The sequence below is a fragment of the Callionymus lyra genome, chromosome 17, assembly GCF_982586985.1.
Source record: "Callionymus lyra chromosome 17, fCalLyr1.hap1.1, whole genome shotgun sequence".
Classification (NCBI taxonomy): domain Eukaryota; kingdom Metazoa; phylum Chordata; class Actinopteri; order Syngnathiformes; family Callionymidae; genus Callionymus; species Callionymus lyra.
In genome coordinates this window covers 19,859,008-19,875,489 of record NC_141834.1, presented here as the reverse complement: position 1 = coordinate 19,875,489, position 16,482 = coordinate 19,859,008, and the positions used below count along the sequence as shown (strand labels likewise).

Here is a 16,482-nt window from a genome sequence, read left to right as displayed (position 1 = left end):
GGAGAAAAAAAAGTATTTACGCAGTTGAAAGTTTAGGCTTTCATTGTGCCACGTAACCATTTAGCAGCGGGCATACATTGATGAATGCTCTCGCAAAGGCTCACCGAACAAAACAAATCCAACAAAAGACTTTGAAAATGATCCACAGGTGTGAGCGGAACCGTTGGTTCTGGTGGACAAGGTTTAGGGGGGGTCTGATGAAACACGTCCATCTTGATTGTAAATTTCCTGTCGCACAATGAGGCTTTTGTGTTGTCCTACAAAAAACACATTCCAGGTGGTGTAGCAGCTGGAACGAAGGGGCCCACGAGTCCTTTTTCCCTTATACCTCCTTTAGGCATCATCTCATTAGGTCTGCCCGAGGCCTCCCCCAGAATCCCCCCCAACAACCTGCTGAAAAGAAAACAGTTTAGAGCCTCAGAGTAGGAATCCACCACGATAACCCGAGACATGGATCTAAGAACCTCACCACACCTCCTGAAAAAGAACCACAATGTACTAAAACAGCTGTAGAAAGACCACTACTTCAAGTTGGGGCCCCAGTGGGTTGGGGAGTCAATTCAAGGGCATGGAAGCCATAATATGGGGCGTAATAGCTCAGATGGTAGAGTGGTTGCCTGCAGTCCAAAAGGTTGCAGGTTCAATCCCAGCTCCAGACGAGCTTGTGTCGCCGGTCCTTGAGCAAGACACTTTACCCTGATTGCTCCTGATGGCAGACTTGGCGCACGTGTGCAGCCTACTCCCGTCAGTATGTTTGAATGGCTGTCAAGGAGCTTTGTGACCCTGGTCTAGAAAGGCGCTATATAAATAGAGATTATTATTATTATTATTATTATTATTATAATGGTCTGAACACTTTATAAGTGATCTTCTTGATGATGACTTGATGAACCCCCTTTAATTGACCCTGTCAGAAGAACCAGATTTTGGTTTAACTGGAAAATCACCATTAATCGCAATCAATTTCACCTCCAACTGACTCATGTTTATAATTACAGTTTGAAATCTTTAGTCCCATTCAAAGGTGCACCATGGGACGGTAGGGTTGCACTAGCGTTCCAGAAGTCACTCACTGAAAGTTAGCGCACCACGGCTTTCTTTCAACAGTGCGAAAAATTCTTCAAAATATTTGTGGGACCAGATGGTAACCCGGAAAAGACCGCCAATGAAGGTGACGGCAGCTCCAAAGCTAGGAAAGGATTGTGGCTTCTGGCACTGCTCCGAGTTCTTTATGATCTGACTCTCGCCGGCAACAACAGCTTCGCAAACAGAAGCTAAAAAGGTCCCTGAAGACGCATCAGATCTGACTTTTAGATTAAAGCTAACAGGATCGTTTGTTCAATCTTGTGAAGTTCTTAAGTCAATGACATGTAGCGGCGCCGATGCTCAGCCGGCTACAAATACTCGGCATCAAACGGGAAGCGAAGTCCTTTGTGCCCTAATCACTGTTTAGGTTACATAATTGAAGCCGTTTGAAATTAACTTTGTCCTTAACGGAAAGGTCTCGTCCGACTGTGTGTGGTGTTATCTGATGTGGCGTGTTGCTGCGAGCCGCCGTGACATTCACTGCTCTGATCCGAGCCGGAGTGGCTCACCGTGGGATTAGTACTTCCATTTCCCTGACAAATGTTTGTTCTGACGCGCCCCCCACCGCCTCCTCTTCCCCCCCGCAGTTCCCGGAGGCATCGCCCCAGAATCGCTCACCTTCACCCCGCTGGATGATATGATCTTCCTCAAGTGGGAGGAGCCTCTGGAGCCCAACGGCCTGATAACCCAATATGAGGTGAGCTCCCAATTACTTCTGTTTTTTTATTTTGGTTCTTTCTCTTCTTTATGTGGAACCGACAGGGTTTAGTTTGGGTTGATTTGTCAATTAATTTGCTCACCAGCTTCAGGGGTTTTGTGGACTCGTTAATAAAATATTGATACACGAAAATATCACAATATTTTTTAACTGCACTGTTGATATTCAACAAAACTTAATTATTTGTTATTAATATATTTTTACAATTAGTATCTAAATATTTGCAGCATTATGTATAAAAGAGCTATCAAATCTTGGCCATGGCTGAGGACGAGAGGATACAGTGACTCCAGCAGCTTTTAAAGCTGATGTTTGGACATATTTTGGTTTGAAAACAAATGAAAGCAGTTACGACTTCGTCAAGAGTCATGTGGTCTGTAAATACTACAACACCAGAGTCAAGTACTGGACAATACTACACATATATCCTTGTTACTACACTATCACAACACCAGAGTCAAGTACTGGACAATACTACACATATATACTTATACTACACTATCACAACACCAGAGTCAAGTACTGGACAATACTACACATATATACTTGTTACTACACTATCACAACACCAGAGTCAAGTACTGGACAATACTACACATATATACTTGTTACTACACTATCACAACACCAGAGTCAAGTACTGGACAATACTACACATATATACTTGTTACTACACTATCACAACACCAGAGTCAAGTACTGGACAATACTACACACATATCCTTGTTACTACAGTATCACGATATATCGGATTGTTGCCCCTGTATCATGATATGTATTCTATCACTAGATTCTTGCCAATAAACATCTTAGTATCGATACAATAAAACATTTACTGTGATCCTGGTGATGACTGAGGACGAGAGGATACAGTGAGTCCAGCAGCTTTTAAAGCTGATGTTTGGACATATTTTGGTTTGAAAACAAATGAAAGCAGTTACAACTTTGTCAAGATTCATGTGGTCTGTATACTACAACACCAGAGTCAAGTACTTGACAATACTACAAGTATATCCTTGTTACTACCTTATCACAATTTATTGTATCATTGACCCTGTATCAATACTTAATTTTAAAATTTTCTTTCCCTTTTTACACTTTTTTATATTTTACAATCAATTAAAATTAAATAATGAAATAAATAAGAATACATTCAGTTTATAAGGCCGTGGCCTATTAACACTCTTTACTTTTTACTTATTTTCAACATATTTTGAATCATTTTTTTCCATCGTAATGTGTTTTTTTTGTTGCTTGAGGTGACGGTATAACACGTCCACCTCTAGAGATAAAGCCCAGTCATCCAGGAGAGACTCAACATAGAACTGCTTCTATTAAAAACACAAGCAAGTCCGGGGCTCTTTCCTCTCGCCGCTGCCTCCACGATCCCGACCGCATCCGAGCTGATGAAGTGCAATATAATAAGACAGTTTTATTACTTCTGAATGAAGAGATTAGAAATGATGAAGGCAGATTATTAAATTCCAAACGAGGTGGTTTTTTTTAATTAAAGTCGAGCGAGAACTTCTCCCACTTCTTCAACGTCGCCTCAAGGATGTTATTAGAAGGGATTTGGGATTTGACATATAAAGTGGAGGCTGCTCGTGTTGATCCCCCCGTCGTAGAAATCCTCTCAGATTAAAACCGTGGACCACCTCGGAGCCTTCTTTCCACGAGACCCTCCTCGTGGTTTCCTGGGACCGTCTTCCTGGTCCTGGCTCAGATGGTCCATGTGTTTCTTCACCGGCGTTGATCTCTTCTCGTGATGATCAGTGAAGGCTCTCGGTTCGATTTGAGGAACGTCTCGAGTGTGTGTTTGTCATACACTTGTGTGAGCTTCTGTAATACACACACACTGTGTGTGTTCCGTCCCTGAATGAAGTGGATCTCTTACCTTCAGCTCTTCATATTCACAAGTGTGGCACAGATGATCACAACCTCACGTCTGAGTAACGGTTGTTTTTGTCGTTTAATTCTAATGTTTGACAAGTTCAAGCAGATTTAAAAACAACCGAAGCTAGTGACAGTGAAATGGCTATGGTTTGCTTCACTAAAAATAATTGTACTTTAAGAAAAAGTTGAGAAAACATACCTATTTTGTATGTTTTCGCAATAAAATACTTTTTTTTTCTTTGCTGTATCTGAAAAATCCTATGTTTTTTATCTATCAAGATGCGTCATTTTAGTTGAAATAAAGAGAAAAATATCCTGAATCAAGTTCAATAATTTTCCAATAGATAACAAATAAGAATAAAACAAACTAAAATGATGTCCTTGATTATCTTATTGTTTTTTAAATAAATGTATAAACTCTTTCATAGATGTTTGAATTCAAAAGTCCACTGTAACACTTATATAATCCAACTATTGAGTGGATTAAAAGTATAATGATGTTCTATTCTATGTTAGTCTTTGTAACCTTTGTTATTTTTCTTTGATCTATGTTCTTTGTCTTTATCTTTAGACTTAGATTGTATCATCTTGTTCTCTCTCTTTATTTCTCTTTGTTCTTGTTCTTATTTTATTGCTTTATGTGATCTGCTGTATTTGCTGCGGCTAATTGGAAAAAAAAACAATTTCCTGAAGGAGACCTCCTGAGGGATCAATAAAATTCTACCGACCTATTGCAAAGACACTGTTTCTTTAAGTGTCATCGTCATCACTCAAAACCCTACGGGAACGAAGGTCACAAGCAAGTTTGATATAGATCATTTAAAAAAAGAGATTTATAAGACGTAAAATATATTTGTAAGGCTTTATATAAAGTGTTATGACGGTTTATAACTTAACAATGTATATAAAGAACATTAAGTAATAAAATTCATCCAGTGTTTGAAATGTTTTCTAAAGATACACTATAGAGTTTTAAGAGCTTTAAGTCAAGCGTGAACTTATTTTGTTACAACAAATACAATCGCACTTGATTTATGATGGGATCCTCTCTTGAAAATATATATTATATTGTTATTTGTAATTACATTGTAATAACATGGTAATTATTCATTAGAATCTAAATGGTGTGAATCTTCAATGACAAAAAAAAATCTATTAAATCTTATATCCGTTTTCATGCAAGTATTTTATAATAAATGTTTGAATTATGTCATAAATGGAGGGCATTTGGTTTGTTGTGGGGAAAGATATTAAAAATGAAAAAGATAAAATAATAGGGTTTGATGAGGGAAGTGGAAAAATATGTGTTTTACTAAATGTAAATGTTTTCAAAAATGTCTTTTCCTGGTTAATTTTTGAAAATGACACATTTATTTGTAACATATTGTTCCTGCTTTTTCTGCTAAAGTTCCTCATAAAAACCTGTAAAAACCTCTGGTCCATCTTCTTCTCCGCCCACAGATCAGCTACCAGAGCATCGAGTCCTCGGACCCCGGCATCAACGTCCCGGGACCCAGAAGAACCGTGTCCAAGCTGAAGAACGAGACGTACCACATGTTCTCCAACCTCCACCCGGGGACCACCTACCTGATCTCCGTGCGAGCCCGGACCGCCAAGGGCTTCGGACAGACGGCGCTGACGGAGATCACCACCAACATCTCAGGTGGGAAGAGTCCAGCCAAACACACATTTAGAATCAAGTTTTTGAACTGAAATATGTTGGTGTTGAAAAAATAATAAAGCGGGAAACGATAGAATGACTTTGTGTCAACAAGGGCTAGCATTAGCATTGATGCTAACTAATGTAAACAACAGAAACAGCAATAATTTAATGATACAACCGAAAATTGTATCGCAAATCTGTTTAAATTTACAAATATATTGTATCACTATCAATAAAAGTTCAAATGAAGATATATATATATATTTTTAAAAACAACATTTAGTATTTTAACGAACAAGATTCAAGTTTCCCTCGGAATTTATTTAGATTTTTAGATTTTCTCAACTCAACTTTATTTATAAAGCACTTCAAAACAACAGCAGTTGATACGAAGTGTTGCACAAGAACATACAAATATTATTAAAGTAAGTTACAATTAAAAACACTAAGATATTACAAGATAAAACAAGTAAAAACTGGTCAAAGGCAGTAAAAACAGCTACCGAGTCTCATGCTTTGTTAAAAGCCGTGGAATAAAAGTGTTTTAAGGCGAGATTTAAATAATAAATACATTTTAAAATCAACAATAATATGAACCACCAGGTCCAACAGGAGCTTAAAATTGATTCTTGCATAAATATCAGTTTGGACGTCTTAAAAAACACGTTTATTTGCCACCAAAGATGTTTTTATGGCAACAAGAAAATACGATTAACATCAATTCAAACGTTGACCTGAAGGGTCATGCGACGATGAAACCCGTCGGGTCATCACCGGACCCTAGACTCGCTCTCATAACCGGACACTTTCCTGACGCGTCTCTCAAGGAAGTCACTTCCCGGAGTCGCAAAAAAAACTCTCCGAGCGGCTGACACGCCGTCATCCTCGCCGTCCTCAGAAAATAAATGAACTGGTACGAGGCGGAGGCGGCGCAGAGGGGCCCCCCTGCTGTTATTTATAAATAAAGATGGCTGCAGTACGTTCTCGGGGAACGTGGGGAATGCGACTCGGGAGGGTCTCCGAGCTTATTACCGGAGATACAAATTCACTCTTGATGTTTCTATTCCCTCTTAATGATGCATTTGTGCCTGTTAAGGGACGACTTCGCACCTCGCAGGAGCCAACGACGCAGACACTCCCACCTCCGCCGAGGAGCCCCTTTTTTTTTTTCCATTTAATTAGAGGCTTGTTCTGACGCCCGAAAGTCCTCGCGGTCCGACTCACGGCGAAGTATCGAACACTGTTGATGATTCCTCGCCGTCTTTTGAGCGTTTTTTCTTCTTCTTCTGGCAGATTTTCAGCGTCTCCTTGAAGCCTCGCACTGATTTATGCCGGCGCCGCACGCCTCGGAATTAGAAAAACCTCTTTTTTTAATATGATAATCATTGATTCCTCATGAATAGTTTGCTCTTCTTCCCCTCGCTAATTGATGGCTGATATTAAAGTGCCGCCACGTCTCCGGGGACGAGCGTGGCTTGAGCCAAATCTCGTCAAATTAGAAGCTCGTTCCTGTTTAACCCAACACACAAAAAAAAAACGCCGTACTTTTAATTAGACGCGTGGAAGGAGAGGTTTACAAGCGTGTGCGTGACGTTACCGTGTGTCGGCGCCACGGTTAATTTAAACTGAATTAAACGGAGAACTTGACTGAAAGTGTTTTTTGGGGTGAAAGCCAGAAGTTCAAGAATCCTTAATAAATCTCTTATTATTATTATTTACGTCTTATTTTCCCGGGGGCCGCCCTCATTGTTTAATATGGCCCGCTTTATATTTTATGACTAAAATACGTTTGTTCAGTTTGAATTTATGTCAGGTTTTTTTTGTTTCAGGTAAATTACATTTTAATTATCCTACAGTTACTCAGACTTTTTGTGAATTTTTGATGAGGTTGTTGTCAAGTCCGGGTGTTTTGAAAAGAAACCCTAAAAAACTGAAGCTAATTTATCTTGAAGTTGGAGACGTATGAAACAAAACTGTGAAAGTAGCTTCTGACTTAAATACAATTACTTTCCAACTCAATTCACTTCTTCCCTTACGTCCCACTCCCTCTCAGTGAACCCATCACCCTTCACGTGATAATAATAGGAAAGCTCTTTTTTTTGGAATCTGGAAAATCGTACCGTTCATCCAGGAGTTACTGCGTCACTCTTGACTGAAGCTGCTCTATGTTGGGAACGAAGGTGACCCGAAGGCCTGGAAACAAATGTGTTTGTGGTACCCCTTGTGTTGTCTCTGGGTCAAGGGGAACGACCTCTCTGGTTTCCAGGATACATGAAGATCGTTCACCTTGACCCAGAGATGACACAAGGGATACAACAAACAAATTTGTTTCCAGGCCTCCTGGTCATCTTGACCCAGTGACAACACAAGGGATACCAAAATCGCTTTTGTTTTTGGGCCTCCTGGTCATCTTGACCCAGAGACAACACAAGGCATAACAAAAACACATTTGTTTTTGGGCCTCCTGGTCATCTTGACCCAGAGACAACACAAGGCATAACAAAAGCACATTTGTTTTTGGGCCTCCTGGTCATCTTGACCCAGAGAAAACACTATGTGTTTTTGGGCCTCCTGGTCATCTTCACCCAGAGACAACACAAGGGATACCAAAAACACATTTATTTTCGGGCCTCCTGGTCATCTTGACCCAGAGACAACACAAGGGATACCAAAAACACATTTGTTTTCGGGCCTCCTGGTCATCTTGACCCAGTGACAACACAAGGGATACCAAAATCGCTTTTGTTTTTGGGCCTCCTGGTCATCTTGACCCAGAGACAACACAAGGCATAACAAAAACACATTTGTTTTTGGACCTCCTGGTCATCTTGACCCAGAGAAAACACTATGTGTTTTTGGTCCTCCTGGTCATCTTCACCCAGAGACAACACAAGGGATACCAAAAACACATTTATTTTCGGGCCTCCTGGTCATCTTGACCCAGAGACAACACAAGGGATACCAAAAACACATTTGTTTTCGGGCCTCCTGGTCATCTTGACCCAGAGACGACACAAGGGTTAATAAAGTGCAAAATGTTGGTGAAAGTTCCTCAGTCGAGGGTGATTCTGATCGTCCATCATGTTCTCAGCTCCCACCTTCGACTACGGAGACATACCGTCCCCGTTAGGCGAGACCGAGAGCACGATCACGGTCCTGCTGCGCCCGGCTCAAGGACGGGGAGCGCCGGTCAGGTAAGCGACCGCCTTCGATTCACCTGTTTTTCTTTGCGTTGTGTTGACCAAGTGTCCCTCCTTGCAGCACCTACCAGGTGGTGGTGGAGGAGGAGATGGTGAAGAAGGTCAAGAGGGAGCTGGGCCAGGACTGCTTCCCGCTGCCCATGTCCCACGGCGAGGCCCTGGCGCGGGGGACGCCGCACTACTACACCGCCGAGCTGCCGCCCAGCAGCCTGCCCGAGGCCAGCCCCTTCACGGTGGGCGACAACAACACCTACAACGGCTACTGGAACAGCCCACTGGACCCGCGGAAAAGCTACCTCGTCTTCTTCCAGGCCATGAGCAACTTCAGAGGGGTGAGTGCCGGGAGATCCCCCCCCCCCCCAGCCGTGGATTAGCATGCAGGGAGTAGCTCGGTCTTAATGTTTCGCTAATGCTAGATGATGCCGTAAGACTGTCGGCTTGTTGCGGTTCACGAGCCTTCAAACAGCATTTACGCCGAGAACGGGGTTGTTGGATGACGGCGCTGTGAGCTGGCGTAGTAACTAATGGAAATTAAGTATGTTTATATCCCGACGCTTTGATTCAGAGCCAAACAAAACACTCCAACTGGAGCCGTGATGATCCGAAGTACTTAACAATGTGGAGGACCTCCTGTTCTCCTCGTTCACGGAGCCTTGTTTCCTTCCATTCTTCCGTTAATGAGCCTCATCCCATCGAGGATCAAAAACAAAAAAGGGCTGAACATGCATGTCTAATGTTTTGTATCATTCCCATAATGCTTTGTGAAATTGCCAGGATTGTATCAGCCAAAGCAGTATTACTGCTTGGATGGGTGTCGGCTGACGATGTTTGGGAAGCAGCCAGATTATAAACGGGAGATGGTGGTGAAGCTTTCTGTGTTTTTGAACACTTTTCCTTGTCGTGCATACATATGTACTTGTGCTGTGTCTCAAATCAAGTGCACTTCTCAAGTGGGCAAGAACTTACACTTAAAGTGCTCTTGATTCAAGTGCAATTTAAGACGCACTTGTGCGCACATTTTCGACAGTGTAGTACTGTCTCAAATCAAACTCTGCTGCTACACACTTACAGTGTAGTTCTGTCTCAAATCAAACTCTGCTGCTACACACTAACAGGAAATGACTCAACAGCTTCTTCTTCTACTACTTTTTAACACTGATTGTAACCAGTCGTTTAAACACTTTCACCAACACTTGACAGCACTTTTCTCCAATTGAACCAAGTTATTAAGTTGTGTTTCATTGTGTTATTATGGTTGTCATGTTGTTTGTGAGTGTTTTCTCGAGACGTTTACGTCAGTATCTGCTCAGAAGACGCGTCGTCAGTGACGTAGCTTCAGTTTAGCTTCATCTACGTCACTAAGATGGATGACGTTGAGGGTGGAAAGTGTCCATCAATCCACCCTTAATTTTCTGGCCAATTGAGTGCTCATTGCGCACTACATTTTTACACACTGCCAATTGGGACGCACTTGTGCACTCAAAATATTAATGCTGCGTCTCAAATCGCATACTCCTCTGAGTGCAAGATGTGTCGTCCTCCTAATGCTGCTGAAAATACACCTGCAAGTACATGTATATATATATATATATATATATATATATATATATATATAAATATATTCATGTATTTTTTCAACGTCACTAAGATGGAGCTGTTTAGTGTAGAAAGTGTCCATCCATCCATACTCAGTTTTGTGGGCGTTTTAGTGTCAATTGAGTGTGTATGGAGCACTACATTTCACATACTAAGAATTGAGACGCACTTAACAGCTTAAGTGTAAGTGCATAAGTGTGTGATTTGAGACATGAACACTAGAATGCATTGATGGATCTTCTGTCATGGATCCTCATGGCTACGAAGGCAGATGTTCGTACCCGCAGGAAGATACTTCCTTCTGCCATCTTCTTCCTTCTCGCCGCCGCACACGTGACCACGTTTCGGAGTGAAGTGAAGCCCGGCGGACGCCGCATTATCTTCCCAAATTCCATTACAGGATGTGATGCTACCGAGGTGAGGCAATTACTTAGGGATAATTGGACACAGGTGCAGATGATCAGAGGCGAGGAGCCGATTTAACATTTGGTGTTGAAGATTTTACCGTCTGTGCCAATGAGGCTGAGCAACCTCCCACAATCCTCCAGTGAGACTTAATCTATGCCCGCCCGGGTTCAGGAGTGATCTGCGCCAGTAGCCGGCGACTCCCAATAAGCATTTGTGTATCGAGGAGCTCGGCGGCTCATCCTGACCCGTGGCGTCATTTTCCAAGCCAGTGGAGAAACACATCGTTGGAATGCAGTGTGAGCGATTCACACAATTCAGCCACGAAGCAGCAGGATTTAAAGCGGTAGAAGGACCGGCTTTACCAGCGGATGGGATTAGGTTTTGTTTTGTCTGGCGGGGGGCCAACATCTATGACCCACAATGAGTGGAGTGCGGCGCTAAATCACAGCGCCGACACCGTCCCAGTCATTCAAACCCTGCTGCTGTCACCCACAAATCCTTACGGTGGCGGCGGCGTCCGTGATGGGCATAAATCCAGTGGAACAAAGAGACGTGTGCGGAGTCGACTGTGCGAGTTCAGAGAATCCGACAGTTGATTCAAATGTACAGAAAGAGTAGAAAGAGTCGATAATGTGGGACGTCAGTTCGTCAAACTTCTCCTTGAAGATGAAATGGATCTTTGATGTATGGAGGCAAAGTATCTTTAGCCTTATGACCCCGAAGTCAGAAGTGAGTCAATTAAATTTACAATTTTCAACTATAATCAAACATTTTTTAAATATAATCAAACAACTTTCAACTATAATCAAACAATTGTTAAATATAATCAAACAATTTTCAACTATAATCAAACAATTTTCAACTATAATCAAACATTTTTCAACTATAATCAAGCTATTTTCAACTATAATCAAACAATTTCAACTATAATCAAACAATTTTCAACTATAATCAAACAATTTTCAAATATAATCAAACAATTTTCATCTATAATCAAACATTTTTTAAATATAATCTAACAATTTTCAATTATAATCAAACAATTTTCAACTATAATCAAACATTTTTCAAATATAATCAAACAATTTTCAATTATAATCAAACAATTTTCAACTATAATCAAACATTTTTCAACTATAATCAAACAATTTTCAACTGTAATCAAACATTTTTCAACTATAATCAAACAATTTTCAATAATAATCAAACAATTTTCAACTATAATCCAACATTTTTCAACTATAATCAAACAATTTTCAACTTTAATCAAACAATTTTCAACTATAATCAAACAATTTTCAACTATAATCAAACAATTTTCAATTATAATCAAACAATTTTCAACTATAATTTAGTTATAGTTTAGATTTTAGTCAATTTTTTTTTGTAGAGCGTCTTTCACAGACCAGGGTCACAAGGCGCTTAGGAAACAATACAATACACAGTTAAACCTTAAGAAATGTATATAAAAGTGTTTCAATTTTCGGCTACATCAATTTTTAGCTACAACTCTTTACGGATGACGGCGTCAGAGTATCATATTATTACCTTAAACCCCCAGAAAATGTTTGGAAGCACAGTTTTGAACGTCTCTAGCTGCCAAATACTGTGTCCTGACACATTAATAATCAAATTCATGGCTTTTTTAACAGCTTGATTTCTGCGCCTTTGACTGCAACTCCAGCTAAAATAATCTGTCCGTCAGTCCATCAGCGGCTAAAAGAGGAATTTAGCATCAGAAACCCCAATGTAAATGTAATTAGCATATTCATGTGCTGGCGGATGTTTTATTGTAGCTTTTTTCGACTGTGTACAGAAGAAGGAAACATAATTGCTCGGAGCCCCCTCACTTTTGGGAGAAAGTGTACCTGCTGTGAAAACAAAAGGCCAGCTGGCTCTTCCAACAGCTCCAAAGTACTTTCTTGAATTAAAAGATTATGTCTGTCGGATAAGCTTCTGTCACTCATCCCCGCGTGTGGCAACAATTCAAGATATATTTGTAAATAGTTACGAGGAGATTTTGTTGTACTTTTTGGACGCACCAGAGAACAGGTGGCCGGTGGACTTGAAAGACAGATGGCGGTTCTTGTCATCCGTCGTCACGTCGTCTGACTTCAAACGCTCGATCTAAAAGCATCTTCGAACGAGGGGGGGGGGGGGAGCCCCACGTCGGAATTTTTTTTTGGCATTCGTGCTTCGTGTTTTTCGCCGTTGCCAGATTGGCCGAGACTCTGGCAACCACTGACCGTCGAGTGGTTGACATTATGTCGCCTGCCAATTAGCTTCCGCGCTACGATGCTATGAAACTGGGTCGTTTCTGATCCCGAGACTCAACGGCTGAATAAGCATTTATTAAGGGGTGTATGCCACCGGAACCTTCTGGGGGTTCTCTCTGCCTTTTAAAATACAAGTCCATTAAAACAAACCCAGATGCAGGATTGACGGGGTCGGGTCAACGGTTCCAGGCTCGCCCGTAGGTTCCAAGTATTTCAGTGGGTGGTGCCTCACAGCCGGAAGGTTGGCATCTCTGGGTAGCGACCTCTCCTGGGCGACCCCCCTCGTAACCTCGTAAAGGTTAAAGGAAGATTAATGTACCCGTCATAATAATCGGTTTGTCACATCAGTCGGCCAAGTTTGGGTCGGAAGGGTAACATTCAAAGACTTCATTCTCCTTTACCCTCGTTTTTTTTCTCTTAAAGCAGTGGTTCTACCTCCGATCGACCAACCTTGACACGCTGTCTTTTGCGTTACTTGGGTTATAATCGTCAAAGTAATGAGGTACATTGACCCAATAAAAGGGGAAAAAGAGTCTGTTATGACGGTGTTTTTACAAAGTTAGTATGGGTTCGTACGGACAAAGACCCTAAAACTGTTCCCAAATCTAGACGATCTTTTACTGTAAGAAGTTGTGTTTCCGGATACGTTGGTTTAGACAAAAGTGTGTGTTGACATTTTGTGCAGGTTTTAAAATGTGCCACACGGTTGAACCAATGTAACAGATACAATGATGTAGGGCAGGGGTCTCCAAACCGGTCCTCAAAGGGCTGAGGGTGGAGGTTTTCGTTCCAACCAATCAACCAATCAAGCATGAGCAGTTTAACCAATGAGGCAAAACACCAGACTGACAATCAACTGATTACACTTTGAAGGCTCCTGATTGGGTTAAATGTGGTGCTCTTGATTGGTTGGAACAAAAACCTGCACCACCCTACGGCCCTTTGAGGACATGGTTTGGAGACCCCTGATGTAGAGTATTCCACTTAACGCAACAAGAGCGCCCTCTATGGAAAGGCCCTAGATAGGGTTAGGGTAAGGGCTGCGGAGGAACTACTTTCCTTTCCTTGACGGTTATTGCCTTGTGCGGGTACATGTTGACTTTTGCGTTTATGATCTATTTCATTTATTACTTGTATTGTTTTGTGTTATATGGATGTTTGTATTTTCTGTGTAAAGTACTGTGTAGTATGAGAAGACACGTGGCGTGCTAGGGAATGTGTAGATTTGCGTTTCGGAGGAACTACTTTCCCGCCCTGAACAGTTATCTCCTTGTGCGGGTACATGTTGACTTTTATGTTCCATTCTATTGTGATCTATTTCATTTATTACTTGTATTACTTGTATTGTTTTGTGATATATGTATGTATGTATTTTCTGTGTAAAGTACTGTGTAGTATGAGAGGACGCGTGGCGTGCCAAGGCATGTGTAGAGTTGCGCTGTGGAGGAACTACTTTCCCGTCCTGAAAGGTTATTTCCTTGTGCGGGTACATGTTGACTTTTGTGTTAATGATCTATTTCATTTATTAATGTATTACTTGTATTGTTTTGTGATATATATATATATGTCTATATGTATTTTCCGTGTAAAGTACTGTGTAGTATGAGAAGACACGTGGCGTGCTAGGGCATGTGTAGATTTGCGCTTCGGAGGAACTACTTTCTCGTCCTGAACGGTTATTTCCTTGCGCAGGAATTAAAAGAACCCTCAAAAGAACCTTGGGTGTCATCACTTAATACAACACACAACTCAGACTTCAACCGGTATCTGGACCGGGCCGTACTTGCTAAGTCGATACACCAACACAAAACTTGTCTAGAACCCAACTTGACTGGTTTAGCGTCGAAGCTAACCTGAGATTGAGGTTCAATAAATGTCGTGTCAAACTCCAAACGGGACGATTTAGTTCTGTTTGTGAAAAAGCCCGTCTGGCGCAGGAAGTGTTTGTCGACACTCCAGGGCTGGTGTTTTCAAATTCAAACATCGGGTTAAGACGTTGTTTAAGAGTCTGTCAGCATGAAATGGATTTCCAGTTTTAAGAAAAGCAATTAAACTGGAGTTTGACTAAAGCACTTTCTCGCTCATTTCCGAACCGAGGCATTTGCATAATTGCCCCATAATGCCTGAATTAGCATCTGTAAGTTTTAATTTGATAATGCATCTCATCCAAGAGGTGGCGAGGATGGAATTGGATTAGAGTCTTGGATTTCATTAGCGCTGTTTGACAAAAGGTCCTTTAAGTGACGCTGCGATGTCATCAGCTGGAATATGAAAGAAATTAACTCCCTTTTTTTTTTTAAGGGCGACGCATTAGTCTGAGGACCTCCTTTTAATTATTCTCCCTCTGTTCCTCCCTTCATCTTCCCTCCTCCGGCTCACATCTCTGCTGTCGCTCAAGTTGAAATGTCTCGTGGGTAAAAACGATGTTGTGCGGGAATCATGTCTTGAAAAGGTCTAACGGACCTTCTTCTGTCTTTCAGGAATCCAGAATCAACTGCATCCGCATCGCCCGCAAAGGTAATTCCACCTCCATGTTTTTTCCACCAACATACCTCGACCCCCTCGTGGGGTTTTTCCCTCCCGTCCCTGTTTTCTGTTCGAGAAAATCCATCCCTGCGGTTTTACTTAAGTCCACATTGCACTGTTCTTCACCTCCTTCTTAAGTCGGAAGGACAAACACCATCTGACAGTCCGGGGATGTTTAGCGGTGGGTCTCGGAGAAAAAGGGCAACGAGAAGGAAGGGGGGTTAGAGGTCAGGCTTTCATTCTCTTTCTTCAGGGGGGGGGTTAGGACGCATCAAAGAAATGACTTTCCCCATCAGCAAGTGACCTCATGGGGGTCTCTCCGGATCAAAAACCTTCAGACGGAGCTACCTTGGAGGACGCTTCCGGACCACGGATCCGAAAGGGAAGTGGAAAAGGGCGTAGAAATTGACTCTGAGTCCTGATGGCACAAGAACCCCCCCCCCCGTCCACCCGCCCCCTGGTCTCTGAATGAAAGTCATGTATTTATAGTCCGTTAAAAACCGGCAGACGCTCGCAAGAAAACGAGCTCCGGCGTTGTTCTTGTGCGGCGCTCCAGCGAGGGATCGCGAGGCGCCGGGGCTCCCCTCGAGCGCTGAGCCAAAAAGGCAAGGCCAGCCATTTCGGCTCAGCGTCTCACTCCATCTGGCCCTCGCACACCCCCACTTGGGCATGATTAATTAAGCGAGGAACAGTCGGGGTCAGGGGAGAAGCACTTTGAAGCTAATAAAACCTGAAAATAAAGGTCAAAAAGTAAGTCTTTTTTTTAAACCCCCTTTTTATGAATAAAGCCTTTCTATTCTATTTATCCTTTTCTATCACATTCAATCAACCGTCGACATCGTGGTCGTTGATTGTACCGAGGAGGTCATGTGATCCTTAACGTGCCAGAAATACCATCTGGATCCACAAGGAGTTGCTTTTTTCCTACGGTGTGTGTTGTGCAGGCGAGTTTCCGCAAGGTTACTGCCCCCTGCTGTCCTAAAGGTGCATTCTACATATTGCATTAAATTCCAATTATTATAAGACGTTTGGCAAAACAACCGAAATTTCATGCAAATAATTAGTTGGTTCTTTTTTGCAAGTACAGTCGATTTTGTCAGGACAGCAGGTGGCGCT

General features: G+C 42.0%; 1 protein-coding gene across 5 annotated transcripts in view; it reads left to right on the top strand.

The window, feature by feature from the left end:
• Positions 1-16,482, top strand: part of ptprub (protein tyrosine phosphatase receptor type Ub) — a 258,433-nt gene that overhangs the window by 183,104 nt on the left and 58,847 nt on the right. For all 5 annotated transcript variants that reach the window (XM_087812960.1, XM_087812963.1, XM_087812959.1 and 2 more), the window contains exons 9-13: positions 1,674-1,783; positions 5,159-5,360; positions 8,452-8,554; positions 8,622-8,892; positions 15,321-15,357. In XM_087812960.1, coding sequence (XP_087669086.1) covers positions 1,674-1,783; positions 5,159-5,360; positions 8,452-8,554; positions 8,622-8,892; positions 15,321-15,357 — 723 coding nt within the window. The remainder of the gene's footprint in view (positions 1-1,673; positions 1,784-5,158; positions 5,361-8,451; positions 8,555-8,621; positions 8,893-15,320; positions 15,358-16,482) is intronic.